The 21,456-nt window shown below is 54.1% G+C and overlaps 1 protein-coding gene across 4 annotated transcripts in view; it reads left to right on the forward strand.

Moving 5' to 3' along the window:
- CRTC1 (CREB regulated transcription coactivator 1) overlaps positions 1-21,456 on the forward strand; it is a 95,683-nt gene that overhangs the window by 62,678 nt on the left and 11,549 nt on the right. For all 4 annotated transcript variants that reach the window (XM_032170176.2, XM_032170178.2, XM_032170177.2 and 1 more), the window contains 6 exons: positions 390-451; positions 3,086-3,180; positions 6,899-6,984; positions 12,941-12,981; positions 13,404-13,624; positions 18,780-18,904. In XM_032170176.2, coding sequence (XP_032026067.1) covers positions 390-451; positions 3,086-3,180; positions 6,899-6,984; positions 12,941-12,981; positions 13,404-13,624; positions 18,780-18,904 — 630 coding nt within the window. The remainder of the gene's footprint in view (positions 1-389; positions 452-3,085; positions 3,181-6,898; positions 6,985-12,940; positions 12,982-13,403; positions 13,625-18,779; positions 18,905-21,456) is intronic.

The following is a 21,456-nucleotide window of genomic DNA, read 5'->3' on the forward strand; positions in this document are numbered from 1 at the left end:
GGGCCCCAGGAGCCACCCCGTCAGCCCAGGATGGAGAGTCCAGACCAAGGTCAGCTGAACTCAGACTCCCCAGCGCCCCCACAGGCCCTACTTTCACAGCCCAGAACCCCCTCCCTTGGAAGAGGTGCAGCCCGCACGTGCGCTCACGGAGCAGAGTGCTGAGTGCTAGGTGGACAGGGCCGTACCCCTGGAGAGCCCCTGGAACGGGGGCTGCTTGTAGCCAGGCAGGAAAGGCTGGCAGGAAACGCCCCCCGCCCTACTGGTCCCAGCTGTTTGCAGGCCCCAGGCCGACCCCAGCCAGCCAGCCGGGGCTTCCTGCCCTGGGCTGAGAGTGTGTTGTTGGAGGCGGGGTCTCAGCCAGTGGCACTGCCCCCTTAACTCACGCTCACGCCGACAGCTGCCCCTATGGCACCGTGTACCTCTCACCACCTGCGGACACCAGCTGGAGAAGGTCAGTGGCTGGAGCCCCCCCCGCCTCCTTCTTGTTGGAAACAAAACCAGACTCTCAACATGGTTACATGTGGAAAAGCAGGACACAGTCGCTTAAAAAATGACCGAACTAAGATGCATCCAGAAGTTTCTAGAAATTAGCCTTCACCCTGAAACAGGAGTTCCAGCTTTGGGGGGTCTTCTAACATTTCCCTTCCCTCCGTTTATGACAAAAAAAAAAGTGGGACCAGGAGTGGTAGCTCAGGCCTGTAATCCCAGCACTTCGGGAGGCCGAGGCAGGCGGATCACTTGAGGTCAGGAGTTCAAGACCAGCCTGGCCAACATGGTGAAACCCCGTCTCTACTAAAAATACAAAAATTCACCAGCATGGTGGCACTTGCCTATAATCCCAGCTACTCAGGAGGCTGAGGTGGGATAATTGAACACGGGAGGCGGAGGTTGCAGTGAGCTGAGATCGAGCCACTGCACTCCAGCCTGAGTGACAGAGTGAGACTCCATCGCAAGAAAAAGAAAGTGGGACGAAACCGCATATTCAGCACTGTAGCTTGCTCTTTCCTATTTAATGCTGTATTCAGAGCACGCACCCATGTTACTCAACAGCCATTAAAAATGTGGTGATAAAATTATATTAATACATTTAGGATGGAAGATTAGGAAAAATACAGGCCAGGCACGGTGGCTCACGCCTGTAATCCCAGCACTTTTGGAGACCAACGCAGGCGATCACTTGAGCCCAGGAGTTGAAGACCAGCCTGAACAACATAGAAAGATCCCATCTTTACAAAAAATGAGAGAATTAGCCAGATGTAGTAGTGCGCGCCTGTACTCCCAGCTACTCGGGAGGCTGAGGTGGGAGAATTGCTTGAGCCCAGGAGGTCAAGGCTGCAGTGAGCTATGATCATGCCACTACAGTCCAGCCTGGGCCACAGAGTGAGACCCTGTCTCAGGGGCCTAAAATAACAATAATGTAGTTAATATAAAAACATACAATAATATAGATTATAGTTGCACAACAATGTGAATGTACTTAATGTCACAGAACTATACACTTAAAAACAGTTAAAACTATACATGTATACACACATATTTACATACATATGTATACAAACGTGTGTGTATATATATAATTTTTTTTGAGACATGGTCACACTCTGTTACTGAGGCTGGAGTGCAATGGTGTGATCACAGCTCACTGCAGCCTCGACTTCCCAGACTCAATCGTCCCACCTCTGCTTCCAGCTAATTTTTTTTTTTTTTTTTTTGGAGAGACAAGATCTTGCCACGTTACCCAGGCTGGTCTCAAACTCCTGGGCCTAAGTGATCTACCCATCTCGGCCTCCCAAAGTGCTGGGATTACAGGACATGAGCCACTATGCCTGGCTGTTATATATATTTTACTACAATATAAATATATGTAACAGGCACAGTGGCTCACACCTATAATCCCAGCACTTTGGGAGGCCGAGGCGGGTGGATCACTAGAGCTCGGGAGGTTGAGGATGCAGTGAGCCATGATCGTGCCACTGTACTCCAGCTTGCGGGGCAGAGTGAGACCCTGTCTCAAAAAAAAAAAAAAAGAAAAACCATATACATACATACATATGCGCGCACACCACACACATACACGTTAGTAAACAGAAGAAAAGTAAGCAAGCTGTTCAAAATATATATGTATACTACAATACTAAATTCTCACCAAGCCCATATCATAGGTCGGGCCCTGTTCCTATCATCACATTCATTAACTTACATAAAATGAATGGAGCTTTATGGAATGGGCAGTGTGTTCATCTCCATTGTAGTCCATTTTAGACATGAGGAAGTTGAGCACAGAGAGGTCAGAACACTTGCTCAGAGACACACAGCTGGTGGTGGCTGTACCCATATTTTGCCTGGCAGCCAAGGAGGTTTTCTGGGGACCCACTCTTGAGGCACCTGCAGCCAGGAGCAGATTGGGTGGTCTTGTGCCTTCTCCCCATCAGTTCCCAGAGGGAAATGGGGTCCCTGGAGGCAGAGGGAAGAGCCTCTCCTGGGCTGGTTGAAGCAAGACCTCCTGCCTCAGGTTGGCTTCCCAACCACGGGGGCCTCTAAGTGGCTTCATTCCTTCCGGGGCCTTCTAGCCCCTTCCACCTGTCACACTGGGTTTGTGTGACACTGAGCATCCCAGAGGGCACAGTCACCTGATTGTGTTTGTCACTAAGAGGGGACCTGGTGACAGGCTGGAGGCTCATACCCCAAGGCTGGGCACCTGTGGGGCTCCTTCTTTGGGAGGTTTCAGCAGGAGGGCACCGTCCTTTCCCCAAAGCCAAGAAGCCTTGCTCTATTGCCGAGGTTGGTCCTGAATTCCTGGGCTCAAGTGACCCTCTCACCTCAGCCTCCTGCGTCGCTGGGACCACAGGCGTGCGCCACCTCGCCTGGCTGCTTTTTGTTTTTCACGGGCTTTGCAGATGAACACCACAGTCACTCTGGTGGCTCTTTTTAGAATGAGGTCCTGAGACTTTGCTCAGGTACAGCAGGTCACAAAAATGATCTACAGCTGCCACCCTGTCCATCCAGCATGTCCCAGCTGGGATCAGGACTGTCGCGTTGTCTGCCTTGGGCTCAGGCTCATTGTCTCTTCCTCCCTCCCCACCAGGACCAATTCTGACTCCGCCCTGCACCAGAGCACAATGACGCCCACGCAGCCAGAATCCTTTACCAGTGGGTCCCAGGACGTGCACCAGAAAAGAGGTATGGACAGGGGACTCGGGTGTCTCTGCTGAAGTGAGGCAAGTCCAGCAGGTAACCCCTGTTCTCCAGGAGGTCACAAGCTTGTGGGCAGATGGCCCTTCAAAGGAAGATTCAGACCATGCTGAGGGATCGGGGGAGGGGATCGGAAACTTTCAGAGGTGGTGCTACTTAAGTTGGGTTTTGAAGAGTGCATAGGAGTTTTCTAGGCAGAGAAAACAACCCTGCAGGCACACGTTGGCTCCCATTCCTGGATTGAGGGCGTGGCCATCAAGTCTGGGTGCTGCACAGATGCTTGTTTCAAATGTAGCGGCAGCAAGCCCATGCAAAGGAGCATTTGTCAGCTCACGACAGAGCAGGCCAGGGGTCGACCTCAAGCCACAGGTTTCAGCTCCTTCCACTGCTTCCCACTGGACTTTCCTGGCTCTGCTGCTGAGAACTCTCCTCGTCTGCAGCCCCTGGGCCTGTCCTAGCTATAGCGAGTGGGAAAGAGGCCATCTCTTCCCAACTCTTGGCCAGAGTGTCGCCTCCAGCTGAGCCATGCACACCCCTGCGGCGGGGGCAGATCTGTACCCAGGTCCTTGGCTCCAATTTGAAGCCGGGTGTGGAGGCGGCACTCTGGGAACCTTCAAGGAGGGCATCTGCTGTCTTAAAAACTGGGGTGGTGCCATCAGAGAAGGGAGCTTGGAGGCTGTGAGGCCAGCCCCAGGGAACCTGGTGTAGCCCAAGGCGCTGAAGCCAGAGAGTTGCACGTGCTTAGGGCTCACATACCTATGCTTGTATTGCTGCTGTTCACTGAGTGGGTGGTTAACACGCAAGGGAGATTCTGCTGATAGGAGGAAGAAGAGGAGGAGGAGGAGGACTGTTGGCCAGAACCTCACTCCAGGGTTCCGGCTCAGCGTGCAGCAGAGACGGGAGGGAGAATAGAATGTCTCCATAATGAAAATGAGGCTTCTGGAACACCCAGGGGTGCTGAGGACGGCACAGTGCCTGGGGCTCCCCTGCTATTCCTAATGAGCAGGCTGTTCTGAGGCTGCTGCCTGTCCTACTAGGTCCCCACAAACACAGGACGTCTGAGGGGTGGGCACCAGGATGTCACCATCCCCTGGGACACTGTAACCCGGGAAAGGAACTGTGACGTGGGACCCCTGGTGGCCTTGGAGTGGGGGCTTGGTGGGGACACATCATCTATCCCCGCTCTCCTAGGAGGGCCTGAGGTGGTGACAGGGCTGGGGTTGGCCTGGCTGCCTCCTCGCAGCCTGGCTTTCAACAAGGAAGGGTTGGCCTATCTGGCTGTGCTCATCATGGGTCTCCCAGTTACAAGTAAAAAAAATGAAATGTGCAACAGGCATAAAGAAAATGGGGAAATGGGCTGGGTGTGGTGGCTCACGCCTGCAATCCCAGCATTTTGGGAGGCCGAGGTGGGCGGATCACGAGGCCAGGAGTTTGAGACCAGCCTGGGCAACATAGTGAGACTCCATCTCTACCAAAAATACAAAAAAATTAACTGTGTGTGTTTGCACACGCCTGTGGTTCTAGCTACTCGGGAGGCTGAGGCAGGAGGGGGAATTGTTTGAGCCTGGGAGGTGGAAGTTGCAGTGAGCCAAGATCACGCCACTGCACTCCAGCCTGGGTGACAAAGGGAAACCCTGTCTCAAAAGAAAAAAGAAAATGAGGAAATGTTTACTCTTACCTTGACTGAAAGATCCAAGGAAAGGCACCTTTGGGCCCAGCTGGTTCCAGAGCCTCGACTGATGCCCATCCATCCCGTCACTCAGACTCTCCCTCTCCACTTCTTGCTCTGGGGCTGGCTGACATTGTGGCTGACTCATGGGGCCGCTGCTGCCACGAGTGCACCGGTCCCACCTCCATCAGCATTGAGTGACAGGGTCTGAACCCCTGTGCTTGGTGCCGGGGGCTCAATAAAGGTTCAGCCACTGGGTGCCAGCAGCCCAGAGCAGGAAGCAAGATCAAGTGGTGGATGCAGAACAGAACATGCAAGCTAGGGCCAGGCGCGGTGGCTCACGCCTGGAATCCCAACACTTTGGGAGGGAGGCTGAGGTGGGCAGATTGCTTGAGGTCAGGAGTTTGAGACCAGCCTGGCCAACATGGAGAAACCCTGTCTCTACTAAAAATATAAAAATTAGCTGGGCATGGTGGCACATGCCTGTAATCTGAGGCTGAGGCAGGAGAATCTCTTGAACCCAGTAGGCGCAGGTTGCAGTGAACCAAGGTGCCACTGCACTCCAGCCTGGGTGGGAGAGCAAGACTGTCAAAAAAAAAGAAAAGAAAGAAAGAAAGAAAAATATACACACAAGCTAGGCAGCTGCTCTTGGGAGAGATTCTTGGCTGTTCTCTGTAGCCTGACGCCTCTGAGGCCCACGCTGGTTCAGCCTCTTCTGTGGGAAGCAGAATTCACACATCCTTAGGCTCCAGAGCTGCTGTTTTATATTATTTTATTTTAGAGACAGGGTCTTGCTCTGTCACACAGGCTGGAGCGCCATGGCATGATCACAACTCACTGCAGCCTCTACCTCTCAGGCTCAAGCGAGCCCTCCACCTCAGCCTCTCGCGTAGCTGGGACTACAGGTGAGCACCACCACACCCGGCCAACTTGCTTATTTTTTGTGGAGGTGAGGTTTTGCCATGTTGCCCAGGGTGGTCTCAAACTCCTGAGCTCAAGTAATCTGCCTGCCTTGGCCTCCCAAAGTGCTATAATTACAGGTGTGAGCCACTGTGCCCAGCCTTGTTTGTTTGTTTGTTTCTTTCTTTCTTCTTTCTTTCTTTCTTTCTTTTTTTCTTTCTTTCTTTCTTTCTTTCTTTCTTTCTTTCTCTCTCTCTCTCTCTGTCTTTCTTTTCTTCTTTTTTTTTTTTTGAAACAGAGTTTCACTCTGTCACCCAGGCTGGAGTGCAGTGGCGTCATCTCAGCTCACTGCAACCTCTGCCTCCCTGGTTCAAGCAATTCTCCTGCCTCAGCCTCCTGAATAGCTGGGATTACGAGTCCCGACCACTGTGCCCGGCTAATTTTTGTATTTTTAGTAGAGACGGGGTTTCGCCACGTTGGCCAGGCTGGTCTCAAACTCCTAACCTCGGGGATCTGCCCACCTAGCCTCCCAAAGTGCTGGGATTACAGGCGTGAGCCACCACGCCCGGCCTATTTTTCCTTAAGTCACAGATTCTCTGACTCATTTAAAGCTGATGGGCCGGGCACGGTGGCTCACGCCTGTAATCCCAGCACTTTGGGAGGCCAAGGCGGGTGGATCACGAGGTCAGGAGATCGAGACCATCCTGGCTAACACAGTGAAACCCCGTCTCTACTGAAAATATCAAAAAAAAAAAAAAAATTAGCCGGGCGTCGTCGCGGGCACCTGTAGTCCCAGCTACTCGGGAGGCTGAGGCAGGAGAATGGCGTGAACCCGGGAGGTGGAGCTTGCAGTGAGCTGAGATTGTGCCACTGCACTCCAGCCTGGGTGACAGAGCGAGACTCCGTCTCAAAATAAATAAATAAATAAACAAACAAATAAATAAATGAAGTTGTTGTTGTTTGTCATGAAGCCCTTTTTTGTGGTTTTAGTACAGTCCACAGAAGTTCCCGTTAGGACAGTTGCAGTCTTACCATGGCCGTGACTCCGTGTGTCAGGGACATGTCCTCCTGGTGCCACCATGCGGCTGCAAAGAAATTTCTTCTCTGATTCTCCTTCTCCCCCTCCCACCTCCCCAGTCTTACTGTTAACAGTCCCAGGAATGGAAGAGACCACATCAGAGGCAGACAAAAACCTTTCCAAGCAAGCATGGGACACCAAGAAGGTAAGAGCCTATGAGCTTTCAAAAACTTTTTTTCTTCTTTCTCTTCTCGAGCATCACCTGGGCAAAGGTGACAAAATGGCAGGTTGGGGTGGCTTCACCTTCCCGAGACAGGGAACCTCACTCTGATTTTTCCGTCTTCAAATTCAGAGAATCTGTTAGGTCTGTTGATCACTAAGATCACTAACAGCAGGCCTTATCCAACAGGCCGGAACTGCACAAAGAATTACAACCCAGGCCGGGCACGGTGGCTCACACCTGTAATCTCAGTACTTTGGGAGGCCGAGGCAGGCGGATTGCCAGAGGTCAGGAGTTCAAGACCAGCCTGGCCAACATGGTGAAACCCTGTCTCTACTAAAAATACAAAAAATTAGCTGGGTATGGTAGTGCACGCCTGTAATCTCAGCTACTTGGGAGACTGAGGTAGGAGAATCGCTTGAAACCTGGAGGCAGAGGTTGCACTGAGCCGAGATTGTGCCATTGCACTCCCGCCTGGGCAACAGAGCAAGACTCCATCTCAAAAAAAAAAAAAAAGAATTAAAGCCCGTTGCTGGTCAAGTTGCAGCAAAAGGGACAGCAATGCAAATTACTCCTCCCCTATGGGAAAGCGAGGCACCAGCCTGTGCCAAAATCCTTTCAAAAGGGTTTGCTCCAGGCTGTGCATGGCTCACGCCTGTCATCCCAGCACTTTGGGAGGCTGAGGTGGGAGGATTACTTGAGCTCAGAAGTTTGGGAGCAGCCTGGTCAACAAAGTGAGACCCTGCCTCTACAAAAAATGAGCCAGGCATGGTGATGTGCACCTGTACTCTGAGCTACTCAGGAGGCTGAGGCGGGAGTATCGCTTGAGCCCAGGAGGTCAAGGCTGCAGTGAGCTATGACTATACCATTGCACTCCACCCTGGACAACAGAGCAAGACCCCTTCTGGTGGGGGAAAAAGAAAGTATTTGCTCCAATAATTTCTTCTTCAGGAATTCAATCATTGAGAGTTGAGGAGCGAATAAGGAGGGATGTGTTTTTTAAAGGTATTTTCCAGAGCTTTTGCAATAAACTAGAAATAGCCTGCACATTTCAGGAGTAAGGGATTTGTTGAGGAAATAATCCTCAGTCCCTCGAGGAGATAGGATTTTGAAGAAATTTTAAACTCATGAGAGACACTCCTGATACTATTGTCATGTGGACAGAGTAGGATAAGAATATTGGAAAAGGCATAAAACATGCAGAGATGCAGCTGCACAGATACCAGCAGGCAGACCCGACTGAGGAGCGTCTCACAAGGGTTGTGCGTCTTCTGTCCTGGTGAGTGTGAGTGGCGCTGTCAGCCCTTTATATCCATCTGTGTATTTCTTTTTCTTTCTTTTCTTTTATTTTTATTTTTAAATTTTATTGTATTTGTTTTAATTATTTTTATTTTTATTTATTTCTTTTTTTTTGAGAAAGAGTCTTGCTCTGTTGCCCAGGCTGGAGTGCAGTGGCGTGATCTTGGCTCACTGCAACCTCCACCTCCCGAGTTCAAGCGAAGTGATTCTCCTGCCTTAGCCTCCCGAGTAGTTGGGGTCACAGGCATGTGCCACCATGCCTGGCTAATTTTTGTATTTTTGGTAGAAACAGGGTTTCACCATGTTGGCCAGGCTGGTCTCAAACTCCTGACCTCAAGTGATCTGCCCTCCTCGGCCTCCCAAAGTGCTGGGATGACAGGCTCTTTTTCTTTTTTTAGAAATAGGGTCTCTCTTATGCCTAGGCAAGAGTGCAGTGGTGCCACCCTAGCTCACTGCAGCCTTGGAGTCCTGGACTCAAACAGTCCTCTGCCTCAGCTTCCAGAGTAGCTGGGACTACAGGTGCATGCCACCATGCCTGACAAATTTTTGTATTTTTTGTTTTTTTGAGGCAGGATCTTGCTCTGTTGCCCATGCTGGAGTGCAATGGCGGGAACACGGTTCACTGCAGCCTCAACCTCCTGGGCTCAGGCGATCCTCCTGCCTCAGCCTGCTGTGATGCTGGGACTATAGGAGCGTGCCACCAAACCTGGCTTTTTTTTTTCTTTTTCTGAGATGGAGTTTCACTCTTTCGCCCAGGCTGGAGTGCAGTGGCACCATCTGGGCTCACTGCAACCTCCGCCCCCCAGGTTCAAGGGATTCTTCTGTCTCAGCCTCCTGAGTAGCTAGGATTACAGACGTGAGCTACCGTGCCCAGCCAATTTTTAAATCATTTATAGAGACAGGAGCTCACTTTGTTGCCCAGGCTGGTCTCGAACTCCTGGGCTCAAGCAGTCCTCTGCCTCAGCCTCCCAAAGTGCTGAGATTACAGGCATGAGCCACCTCGCCTGGCCTATTTTTTAATTTTTGTGAAAGAGGGGGGTCTCACTGTGTTGCCCAAGTTAGTCTCAAACTCCTGGGCTCAGTCTCTGTGTTTCAGTTTGGCACAAGGAGTCACTGAGATTTCCACTCTTGCAGGGAAAAAAACTTTAAAAAAAGAACCCTAGGCCAGGTGCAGTGGCTTACGCCTGTAATCCCAGCACTTTGGGAGGCCGAGGCGGGTGGATCACTTGAGGTCAGGAGTTTGACACCAGCCTGGAGAACATGGTGAAATCCCGTCTCTACTAAATACAAAAAATTAGCCAGGTGTGGTGGCATTTGCCCGTAATCCCAGCTACTTGGGAGGATGGGACAGGAGAATCGCTTGAACCCGGGAGGCGGAGGTTGCAGTGAGCTGAGACTGCGCCACTACACTCCAGCCTGGGCTCCAAGAGCGAAAACTCCATCTCAAAAAAAAAAAAAAAAAAGAACTCTAGGCTGGACAGACACTGTGGCTTATGCCTGTAATCCCAACACTTTGGGAGGCTAAGGTGGGAGGATTGCTTGAGCCCAAGAGTTTGAGACCAGCCTGGGCAACATACTGAGACCTGGTCTCTGCAAAACATTTTAAAACAGTTAGCTAGTGTGATATATGTGTGTGTGCCTGCTACTTGGGGGGCAGGAGGATCACTTGAGCCCAGGAGCCCAGGAGTTCAAGTCCAGCCTGGGCAACAGCAAGACCCTGTCTCTAAAAAAAAAAAAAATTCTAACAACAACAAACAAAACTAGAAAACAAATGTCCAGCAGCAGGCCACGGTCCACCCACACAGCTGGATGTTCTGCCGTTACTCAAGAAAAGGAAGATGGCGACAGTCACCTTGCAGAGGGAGACACACCCCTGATAGTGGAGTGGGGTGGTGGGTGAATTTTTAATACTGCTCAGAAATCCATTAATGTCTCCATAATGTTGGTGGAATGCTTTTCAAAGTATTCTTGAGAACGTGATCGCCGGCGTGCTTTGCAGAAATCCGGTAATGAAGCGAATGTTTACTCTCAGAATGAAGGAGGCTCTGGCCAAGTAGAAACCCGTTCAGCCGGCATTCCCCGCAGAGGCTTAACGCCCGCCGGTCGCACGCCACCCCTCGGGCACCCCAGTGGCTGCGGGTTGGGCATTGCCCCCTCACGGTGTGTGCATTTTGAGGCCAGCCCCACCCTCTGCCAGTGCGTTCGCCTTTTTCATCTGATGATCCTGAAAGAACTCAGCCAGAAGTGTTTGCCCCAGGGCCCCAGGGGCGGAAACATGTCACACTGGGAGGCCTCATCCATGGCTGGGGTTCTGTCTGGTCATGCCTGCCAAGAGCAGAGGACGGTCCTGCCTTTGTCCTTGAACAGGAGTCTCAGGGGGCCCTACCTGGAGCCTGTAGTTCCCCAGGGCCTGCAGTGATCCCATGTCTTGGCTGGTGTTAGTGCCCCCAACTCACAGGGGAGGAAACATTGGTCCTCCAGGAAGGTTTTCCTGGACACCACCTCCCCAGGGCCAACTCACCAGACTCTGTCTGTGAGTGGTGGGGACTCGGAGGCTGCCCTGCTACCCTACTGTGTCCTCACAGCCAGAGCCAGACCCCACCCTGCCTCAGAAGCCCTCGGAGGTACCCGGCAGGTCTTTCTGCTGGATTATGATTTTCTTTCCCGTTGCTGTGAAAGTCCATACTTCAGTCCGGGTGCCATGGCTCACACCTGTAATCCCAACACTTTGGGAGGCCGAGGCAGCAGGATCGCTGGAGCCCAGGAGTTTGAGGCCAGCCTGGGCAACACGGTGAGCCTCATCTCTTAAAAAAAATTAAAAAACAAAAATTAGGCTGGGCGTGGTGGCTCATGCCTGTAATCCCAGCACTTTGGGAGGCTGAGGTGGGCAGATCATGAGGTCAGGAGATCGAGACCATCCTGGCTAACACGGTGAAACCCCGTCTCTACTAAAAATACAAAAAAAATTAGCTGGGCATGGTGGCAGGTGCCTGTAGTCCCAGCTACTCCGGAGGCTGAGGCAGGAGAGAGGCGTGAACCTGGGAGGCGAAGCTTGCAGTGAGCCGAGATTATGCCACTGCACTCCAGCCTGGGCGACAGAGCCAGACTCTGTCTCAAAAAAAAATAAAAATTAAAAATTAAAATTAAAATTAAACATTTTTTTTTAAAGGCGGAGGAGGCCGGGCATGGTGGCTCACGCCTGTAATCCCAGCACTTTGGGGGCCGAGGTGGGCGGATCACAAGGTCAGGAGATCAAGACCATCCTGGCTAACACGGTGAAACCCCGTCTCTACTAAAAATAGAAAAATTAGCCGGGCTTGGTGGCGGGTGCCTGTAGTCCCAGCTACGCGGGAGACTGGGGCAGGAGAATGGGGTGAACCCGGGAGGCGGAGCTTGCAGTGAGCTGAGATCCTGCCACTGCACTCCAGCCTGGGAGACAGATTGAGACTCCGTCCCTAAAAAAAAAAAAAAAAAAAAAAAAAGCAGAGGAGCCCTTCCCAAGACCCTGAACTTCAAAGGCTCTGTGGGCCACTGTCCAAGAAGAGCCTATTGTGGGCCCTTTCCTTACACCATGTCCACATCCCGAAAGTGTCCTGAGAGTGCTCCTCAGCCAAGCAGAAAAACCAGTGTCATGCTGAGGGCTACCCAAGCCCTAGTCAGTGGAGGATGAGTGTGGCTGCCCACATAGCAGAGGGATGTCTCAGGACTCTCAGGAAGTAGCAGGCCCTGAGGGTCCCCGGGGAAGTCACATGTCTAGGTCTCTGCTGCAAAGCTGGTCAGCCCCAAGACAGGGGCAGTGACCTCTGAACTGAATTTAGGGCATCAGGTCCAAGCCTCCTGGGTCTCCCCTGACTCAGTTCTTCCCTCCTTTGGGCCTTGGGCTTGATTCACTCCCTGGAGACTGGTGGCTGCTCACAAACTTGCCCGGTGGGCACTGGACAGAGGCAACTCCTGCCCCCCGAACCCCTACCACCATGATCTGGAACGGCATGGATGGTTGGGGACAGCTCTAGGGACACTTAGCCTCGGGTACCAGGGCTTAGAGCGGCCAGCTTAGCAGAGGCCCCTCTGCTGTGCTGGCTGCTGACTGCTGTGGTACAGGCTTGGGAGTGTCAAGAGGCGCTTTACACAAAATTTAAAAAGCAGCCAGGCGTAGTGCAGTGACGCGTGCCTATGGTCCCAGCCACTCGGGAGGCTGAGGCGGGAAGATCACTTGAGCTCAGGAGGTTGAGGCTGCGGTGAGCTGTGATCACACCACTGCACTCTAGCCTGCGTGACAAAGTGAGATCCTGTCTCTAGGAAATAGAATAAAAATTTAAAAAGATCCACATACCACGTTCTCCCCAGACTCCTCTGAAAAGAGACTGCCCACTGAGGGCAGGAGCAGGGGGAGGGGACCCATAGGGAGACCCTCTCTGTGCAACTCTTGGCTTCGCCCTGGGCATGTCTGGGGCCCGCCCCTCCACCCTGGGGGGTGCCCCGTCCTCCATCTGTGGGGCTCTGTGGCCCCAACAAGCTTGGTTCTCATGGTGCATCTCTGGGCTTTGTGGGAAGATCAGCCGTTTCAAGGAGGCCCAGTGCCCAGGAGGAGGGCCCCACAGGGTGTGCCGCAGGGCTCAGGCTCTCCTGTCTTCTCTTTCAGACGGGGTCCAGGCCCAAGTCCTGTGAGGTCCCCGGAATCAAGTAAGTCTCCACGGGGCCAACCCCGCACACCGCAGCTGCTGCGCTGCTCCGTCCACCCCGGGGCATTCTGTCCACTCTCTTGAGGTTGCAAGTCCCTGCAAGAGGGACACCGTGTGACCAGAGGCCAGTGACAGAGCCCCCACATGCCCACCCCTCAGGCACCTCGTTCCCAGGGATGATGCCCTCTCAACCTCTCCTGGGTTCAGGGAGGTTGCTGCCCCCGGGCCCCCACCGTCCTCACCGGGTGATAGGCTGCTTTCCAAGGTCCCAGCCTGGTGCCAGCCGACAGTGGTTTCCCAAGCACACAGCACCTGATGGGGGTGTCCTTTTGCACCCGCTGATTTTCTCCCGCCAGACCCCTGTCCCCGCCGCCAGCCCCGCCCCGTGAGCTCACATCCTGCCTGCCTCTGGCCTTTTCCCAGCATCTTCCCGTCTGCCGACCAGGAAAACACTACAGCCCTGATCCCCGCCACCCATAACACAGGGGGCTCCCTGCCCGACCTGACCAACATCCACTTCCCCTCCCCGCTCCCGACCCCGCTGGACCCCGAGGAGCCCACCTTCCCCGCACTGAGCAGCTCCAGCAGCACCGGCAACCTCGCGGCCAACCTGACACACCTGGGCATCGGTGGCGCCGGCCAGGGTAAGGCAGGGACAGTCCGCCCTCGGACAGAGCACTGGCTTGTGGAGACAACCCGGCCATCTGCAGGATGACTTGGCAGAGTCCCGTCCCAAATACCAGGGCATGGGGGACAGGACTGGGGGACAGCCGACAGGCTGACCCAGCGGGCACAGGCATCCCAGGCAGGGGTGGGGCCTGGGTGCAGGCCTGGTGGAAAGGAGCGTGTGGTGCCCCCAGACACCAGAGAGTGGGTTTGAGGGTGTGTGTTGGTGCTTTGGGGAGTCCAGGAGGGAAGCCCTGGGGGTTTTAACCCAGCTGGGGTGGGCCAGGCCTTCCCTCCGCCCCTCCTCGCCCCCAGCCCCTCACTGGGGGGCAGGACCAGGCCTGACCTGCTTCCTCCACCTGACATCTGACAGCGACCACCTACTTGTCACATCCCAGCACCACCACCCCCCACCCCTGTCTCCAGCTCCACACTCCTTTCTTCCTCAACCACATCCACAGGGACGTCGCACAGGCCCCTCGCCCATCCCAATAGCTCCTGGCGCTGCTGCCGCCCTGCTACCCCTGGACCCCCCTCCTGTGGCTGCACTGATTGCAGAGGCGTCCTCCAACTCCTCTGTCCTTTCCCGGACCTGGACCTGACCCATTGTCAGCGTTTCCTGTCAGTTCCGCCCTCAGGACCTGGCCTGACCTGGTCCCTCTCCCCAGGCCCCCAGCCCCCTCCCCACCGAGAACAGCCACCAGCCATGGCTTCCTCCACTTGGGACCTCGCACGGCCCCCAGCTCCCTCTCAGTGAAAGCCTGAAGCCTCCAGGGTCTGGGATGTCCACCCTGGCCCACCCTCCACCCTCTGACCTTAGCCCCAGTCCCATCTCAGGGCCTCTGCACATGTAGTCCTTCCTCTCCAGGAGGCTGCAGGCCTCCCTCCCCTGCCCTGCCCTGCTCAGAGCTAGTCCGCTTGGCAAGGCCGTCCCGGCCCTGGCCTCTCCTGCCACGTTGCTTTCCTGCATCCCTGCCCTGGCCCACGTTGCTGCTCCGTCCTTAGCTGTTGCCTGCGTCCCCATTGGCTGTGCAGTGTGTGACCTGCATCCCGGGGTGGCAGGCACCTGGCTTCCAAGGAGGAGAAATGGCGTGGCCCCAACTAGGCCTGGGGGGTAGGACAGGCTGGAGGGGCCCTGGGGGATGCATTGGGGGTGGGGGTGACAGACGCCACCTCACTGTGCTCTGTCCTGCCCCAGAGCTGGAGAATGAACCGGCCCCGGCCCAGTCCACCAGCCCATCCTGCCTCTGCCCCAGGCTGGGAAGGCAGCACCAGGCAGGGCTTTCTACGAGACAGTCACATGCTTACGTTTGTAACTGGCGGAGTCCCCCTGGCTGCCCTGGAAGAAGGAGCTGTTGGGAGGGGCGGCCACTGGAGCAGGACAGCACCCCAATCGGGGGGCTCTGCTGGGAGACTCCAGGGTGAAATTGGCCAGCCTGGGAGCCGGGTTGATGCAGGGAGTGAAGGAAAGGGAAGAGCCTGGAGGCGCTCCTGGCTTTGGTGCCAGCAGGGCCAGGGGTAGGCAAGGGGCGTGGAGGGTGGCGTGAATGCTCCTGGGTTTTTTGGAGGAGGGCATGGGGACCAGAACAGTGAAGAGGGGACAGGGCCCCAGCCCGAGTGCATCGAGGCTGCGTTCTGACTCCCACACCTGGGCCCTGGGCCCGCAGGGCTCTGCCACCGGACAGAGGGCACCAGAGAAGGCCCAGAAAACACAGCGGATTCGGAGGAGCCCTCTTCATTCAGTGTCTCCAGATAGACAGGGCCAGGCAGGCGGCATCCACAGGCACCTGCGCAGAACCAGAAAGCCGAAGGCCAGCGCTGGGGCTGCAGGTACCCCTGCCCTGCATAGAAGCCGCCATCTCCCAGCCCCTGCTTTTCCCCTCACATCTCTTCATGGCCACCAGAGCACATAGCCCCCTTCCCGCTGGAGGGTCCTTGGCAAGTCCCCAGTGCCCGCCCGGGAGCTGCGCACCTCCAGCCGGCGCCTAGTCTAAACAAGCACAAGGAAACACACAACATATGTGGAAGCTGGAGCCGGCGCTGGCCGGAGCGGCCCGGTAATGCCTGACATGTGTTGGGTTGTTTGTGAACCTGCCGCCCAAGCAGCTCGCCTGGCGGGGGCTTTGCTTTCTGGACGCCTTTTAAATCAAGCCAAGCTTTCGGCCCCTGGCACACACAAAGGTGGCCCCCTCCCTCCCCGCAAGCCCACCCGCCAGTCAGAACGTGAGCTCCCTCAGAAGGAAGACAGAGGCCTTTGCAGCTGGGAGACAGTACTCCGCTTGGCTCCATCTACATTTCCCGTATCCCTGGCTGCTTCCCAGAGTGCAGGAGGAGGGCAGGTCCTGGCTCCTCCTTCCTGGCCCAGCTTTGAGGCCGGGCGGGCCCTGACACCTGGCCCGCCCTCCCCTGGCAGCTCTCCCTGCCCGCTCCAGACTTCCCCTCCAGCTGGCTCTGTGCCCGTTCCCGAAGGTGGGCCAGGTTGCCAAAAGGAATTCAACAGCAAGGCGCCCGTCCGCCCTCCTGGGCCAACTGGCCTCTCTAGGGGTGGCCGAGAGCTCACTTTGCAGCCGGTGGAAGATTAAAAACCCCCTTGTGTTCAGGGCAGACGTTAGAGACTGGCAGCCCAAGGGCCAAATCCAGCCCATGGTATGTTTCGTGTGGGCCCACAGTTGTGCATCTGTGATACAGCCACACGCCACATCTTGACATTTCTGACGACAGCAAACCACATATTCCTGCATGGCCCCATCAGAGTATAATGCCGTGTCTTACTGCTCCTTTTGTAGGCTTAGACACACAAGTCCTTGTGCTACAGTTGCCTACTGTTTTTTTGTTTGTTTGTTTTTGTTTGTTTTTTTGAGACAAAGTCTCACTCTGTCACCCAGGCTGGAGTGCAGTGGTATGATCTTGGTTCACTGCAACCTTCACCTCCCGGGTCCAAGCGATTCTCCTGCCTCAACCTCCCAAGTAGCTGGGAGTACAGGTGCCCACCACCACACCTGGCTAATTTTTGTATTTTTAGTAGATACAGGGTTTCACCACATTGGCCAGGCCAATCTCAAACTCCTGCCGTCAGGTGATCCGCCTGTCTCGGCCTCCCAAAGTGCTGGGATTACAGGCGTGAGCCACTGCGCTTGGCTGACGGTATTCAGGACAGTCACCCTGTACAGGTTTGTAGCCTGGGAACAAGAGCCCTACCATCTGGCGGAGGTGTGCAGAGGCTCTGCCATCCAGGTTTGTGTAAGTTGCCCTGTGATCCTCATGCACAGCCATGAAATCGCCGGACAACGCGTTTCTCAGAAGTCACCCCCATTGTTAAGTGATGCGTGACTGTACTTAGAAGCAACGTTGAAAAACCAGGGGAATGCCAGTAGAACACCAGATTTCTGGCTTCTCTTGAAGAATCAGACAGCCCAGTGGCCATGGCCGATGTCTTGCACCTCGAGATGGGCCACAGTACTCTGGTTTGCCTCAGGCCCCACCCGCCCCTGTCCCACATCCATACCCTCACGTGCTCCTGACATTTGCCCCTACTTTGTACCAAGCCCGACCTCTGCTTCTGACCTGGCATCGAGCATCTCTTGGCCTGCTGGATGCACGAAGTGGCAGACACTCAGGAGAAGATGAGGGAGTGGCCCAGGGTCGTGACTCTGAGTGTGCTCTGAGCAGGCTTCCCCCACATCCTCCCGCCCAGGCCTCTGTTGATGCCTCCCTGGATGCCAGGGTCTGCAAAGGGCGCTTGCTGCCTGGGGAGCAGTTGACAGCACCAGGCTTCCTCCCACAGTGTGCAGCCAAGCAGAGCTGCCAGGGCATCCGAGGGGAAGTGCAGGCGTGACCGAGCTCGCCCTGGTGAGCAGCTGCCCTGGGCACGGACAAGGCTGTCTGTCATCTCCCCTCGGCGCTTGTTGGGTGTGTTCCCACGGGCCCACACACCTGCCGTCTCATCTGCCGGAACAAGGTTAATCTGGTGCCCGGATCTCCTGGGGTGAGTCAAGCGGCTTCACCCCCACCTTGACTGCAGGCCAGATGCTCTTTAGAGCCTGCTCCTGACCTCACCAGGGCCTCACTTTGAACCGGAGAGAGCGGCTGTTATCGTCGCCATCTCACCAACCAGGGAACCGAGTCTCCAGAGTGGATGGGGGTCAGGCCAGGCCTGCAGGGCTCCTCCTGCCATCAAGGGGCCTGTTGCCTGCCTGGAATGGTGCCCAAAATAACCCAGCCAGCCCCAGCTACTACCACATTGAACTTGACCTCACCCAGCTTCATCACTGCAGCAGAATCCAAGGATTTGGTTGCTCAGGGCAAGGGCCTTCGGGGCTGGGGTGAGGGAAGGGGTGATGAGGTGGCCCCTGGCAGGACCTCTAGCAGGAATGATGTGTCAGACCCCAGGGCAGAGAGGGGGAAGGATGTTGAGGAGTGACATTCTTTAGTTCAGGCAGTCTGATGGGTGGCACTGCAGCCCGGGGAATGCACCAGGTCTGGGCAGGAGGAAGTGGATGGGGGACAGCAGGTGCTCGGGTCTGGGGGCCAAGAGAAGCAGCTACAGGAATGGGCACATTCACTGAAGGAGGGCAAGATCCACGAGGTGGTGGGCAAAACCACAGCATTGGGCAGGGCCTGCTGGCTTGAAGCTAACCACAACCCAAGCCATTTTCAGCCAAAAAAACCCATTTATTGTCTCCTGAAAGTGGGAAGCAGGCTCAGATGCTGCCTCTCCCCCACAGCCCTTCAGCTGGCTCCTCGCCTTGCCACAGGATGTCCCACATACGGCCTCAGACAGCCCTTCCTGGAATCCCATCCAAAGTCCCTGGGAAGGCTCTCATTGGGCCAGCCTGGTCACATGCCCATCTGGGGGCCAATATTATGCTCCAGAGATGGGGACGTGCTGGTTGGCTGGTTGTGAGACACCCCCTTCCTGGAAGGAAGGAGAACAGACTGTGCAGGACTGTGGGATCCTCAGGTCAGGGATCAGGGCCTTCGGGGGGTGCCCAGGTTTGGCAGTTGGGACATGTCCATGGGCTTCTGTCTGAGCAGTTGAGCTATTCCCATGCAGTGTGACTGTGGGTGTGTAAGCAGCCCTTTCTCAGTGATCAGTCTCACACCCACTCTCCCTCCCTCCTACTTCCTTTCCAGGAATGAGCACACCTGGCTCCTCTCCACAGCACCGGCCAGCTGGCGTCAGCCCCCTGTCCTTGAGCACAGAGGCAAGGCGTCAGCAGGCATCGCCCACCCTGTCCCCGCTGTCACCCATCACTCAGGTGCGAGGGCAAGGTGGGGGGCAAGTGGGAGGGGGAAAGCGAAAGGTGGAGGCCTGGCTCTACCTCTTGGAAGGCCTCCTGCTCCTTCCAGGAGGCCACAAAACCTTGAGAATGCTCCCAACATTTTTAGTTTTTATTATCAAATTTTCAAGCCAGGTGCCGTAGCTCATGCCTGTAATCCCAGCACTTTGGGAGGCTGAGGTGGGCGGATCACTTGAGGTCAGGAGTTTGAGACCAGCCTGGCCAACATGGTGAAACCCCATCTCTACAAAAAACACAAAAATTAGCTGGGCGTGGTGATGTGCGCCTGTGGTCCCAGCTACTAGGGAGGCTAAGATGAGAGGATCACTTGAGCCCAGGAGGTGGAGGCTGCAGTGAGCCATGATCACACCACTGCACTCTACCCTGGGAGACAGAGTGAGACTCTGTTTCAAAGAAAAAAGAACAAACTCAAGAGGTTAGCTTTTGATTTTTCAATTTGCTGTATTTGCTTATCTACTTTTTTGGGTAGTTTTTATGTGTCTAGGAATTTGTCCATTTCGTCTTTGCTATCCAACTTGATGGCAGAAAATTTTTCATAATACTGTTTTGTAATCCCCCCCCCTTTTTTTTTTTAAGACGAAGTCTTGCTCTGTAGCCCAGGCTGGAGTGCAGTGGCGCGATCTCGGCTCATGGCAACCTTGCTTCCTGGGTTCAAGCCATTCACCTGCCTCAGCCTTCCAAGTAGCTGGGACTACAGGCATGGGTCACTATGCCTGGCTAATTTTTTTTGTTTTTTTTTTGTATTTTTAGTAGAGATGGGGTTTCACTATGCTGGCCAGGCTTGTCTCGAACTCCTGACTTCAAGTGATCTGCCTCCTTTGGCCTCCAAAAGTGCTAGGATTACAGACGTGGGCCACCGCGCCTGACCGTAATCCCTTTTTTTAAAAAATTTTTGAGACAGTCTCGCTCTGTCACCCAGGGTGGAGTGTAGTGGCATGATCTTGGTTCATTGCAACCTCCGCCTCCCAATTTCAAGCAATTCTTGTGCCTCAGCCACCTGAGTAGCTGGGATACAGGTGCCCGCCACCACGCCTGGCTAATTAAAAAAAAAAAATAATAGAGATGGGGTTTTGCCATGTTGGCCAGGCTGGTCTTGAACTCCTGGCCTCAGGCAATCTGCCCACCTCAGTCTCCCAAAGTGCTGGGACTACAGGCACGAGCCACCGCACCCAGCCTTATAATCCTTTTTATTTACGTAAAGTTGGTAGCAAAGTTCCCATTTTCATTTTCTGATTTTAGTAATTTGAATCTTCCCTCTTACCTAATCAATGCAGCTTCATAGAATGAGTTAGGAATGTTCACTTCTCTTCTATTTTTTGGAAGTATTTTTAATTCCTCTTTAAATGTTTGGTAAAATTAGGCAGGTGTAATGGTAAATTCCTGTAGTCCCAGGTACTTGGGAGGCTGAAGTGGGGATTGCTTGAGCCCAGGAGTTTGAGTCCAGCCTGGGGAACATAGTGAGACCCCATGTCTTAAAAAAAGAAAAAAAAAAAAAAAGAGTTTGGTAAAATTCACCAGTGCAGCCACCTGTGTCTTAGCTCAAATCTGTTGGGAAGTTTCCAATCTCATCTCCTTCTTATAAGGCTATTCAGGTTTTCTGTTTTTTCTTGAGTCAGTTTTGGTCATTTGCGCATTTCTAGAAATTTATCCATTTTGTCTTTTTAAAAACAAAACAAAAAAACCCTAACAGAGAACTTGGACTTTTAAAAAAATTTTTTTTATTTTAATTTAATTTTATTTTTTTGAGACAGAGTCTCACTCTGTTGCCCAGGCTGGAGTGCAGTGGCATGCACTTGGCTCTCCTGCAGCCTCTGCCTCCCAGGTTCAAGCAGTTCTCGTGCCAGCCTCCCAAGTAGCTGGGATTACAGGCAGGTGCCTACCACGCCCAGCTACTTTTTGTATTTTTAGTAGAGACGGAGTTTCTCCATGTTGACCAGGCTGGTCTCAAACTCCCAACCTCAAGTGATCACGCCGTCTCAGCTTTCCGAAGTGCTGGGATTGCAAGTGTGAGCCACCGCGCCTGTCACTTGTTTGTTTGTAATGTAACCACAGTGGCATTGTCCACCTACAACAAAGTTAATGATAGTTCCTTGGTACCTGGCAATGCATTTCTGGTACTGGACTCCATTTCTCCCTGCCCCTCGGCCCCCATGTCTCCTGTCTGCTTACAAAGTTGTCTTATTCAGATCAAGATCCAGACAGAGCTGTGAGCGCTGGCTCCTGGCAGCTGTGTCTTCAGCCACTTTGTGAGCTAGGCTGTCTTAATCTGACACCTGCCCCTTCCCTCTATCTGGAAACTCCTTTCTCTTCACAAATGACCCATTGGTCCTCAGAGGCCGGGCATCCTGCTAAGTGGTTTTTGTTCCATAGCTCCTGGGCATGCTCAGCCTTTCTTAGAGGGCAGAGACCCCACCTTTCCCAAGGACTGTCAGCCTGGTAGCCCCTGGCTGTGAATTTCCACACAGACAGCGAACATCACACACTTCCCTTGTATTGATTTTCCTCTTTCC

This window comes from Hylobates moloch, unplaced genomic scaffold (assembly GCF_009828535.3).
Source record: "Hylobates moloch isolate HMO894 unplaced genomic scaffold, HMol_V3 SCAFFOLD_12, whole genome shotgun sequence".
Lineage (NCBI taxonomy): Eukaryota > Metazoa > Chordata > Mammalia > Primates > Hylobatidae > Hylobates > Hylobates moloch.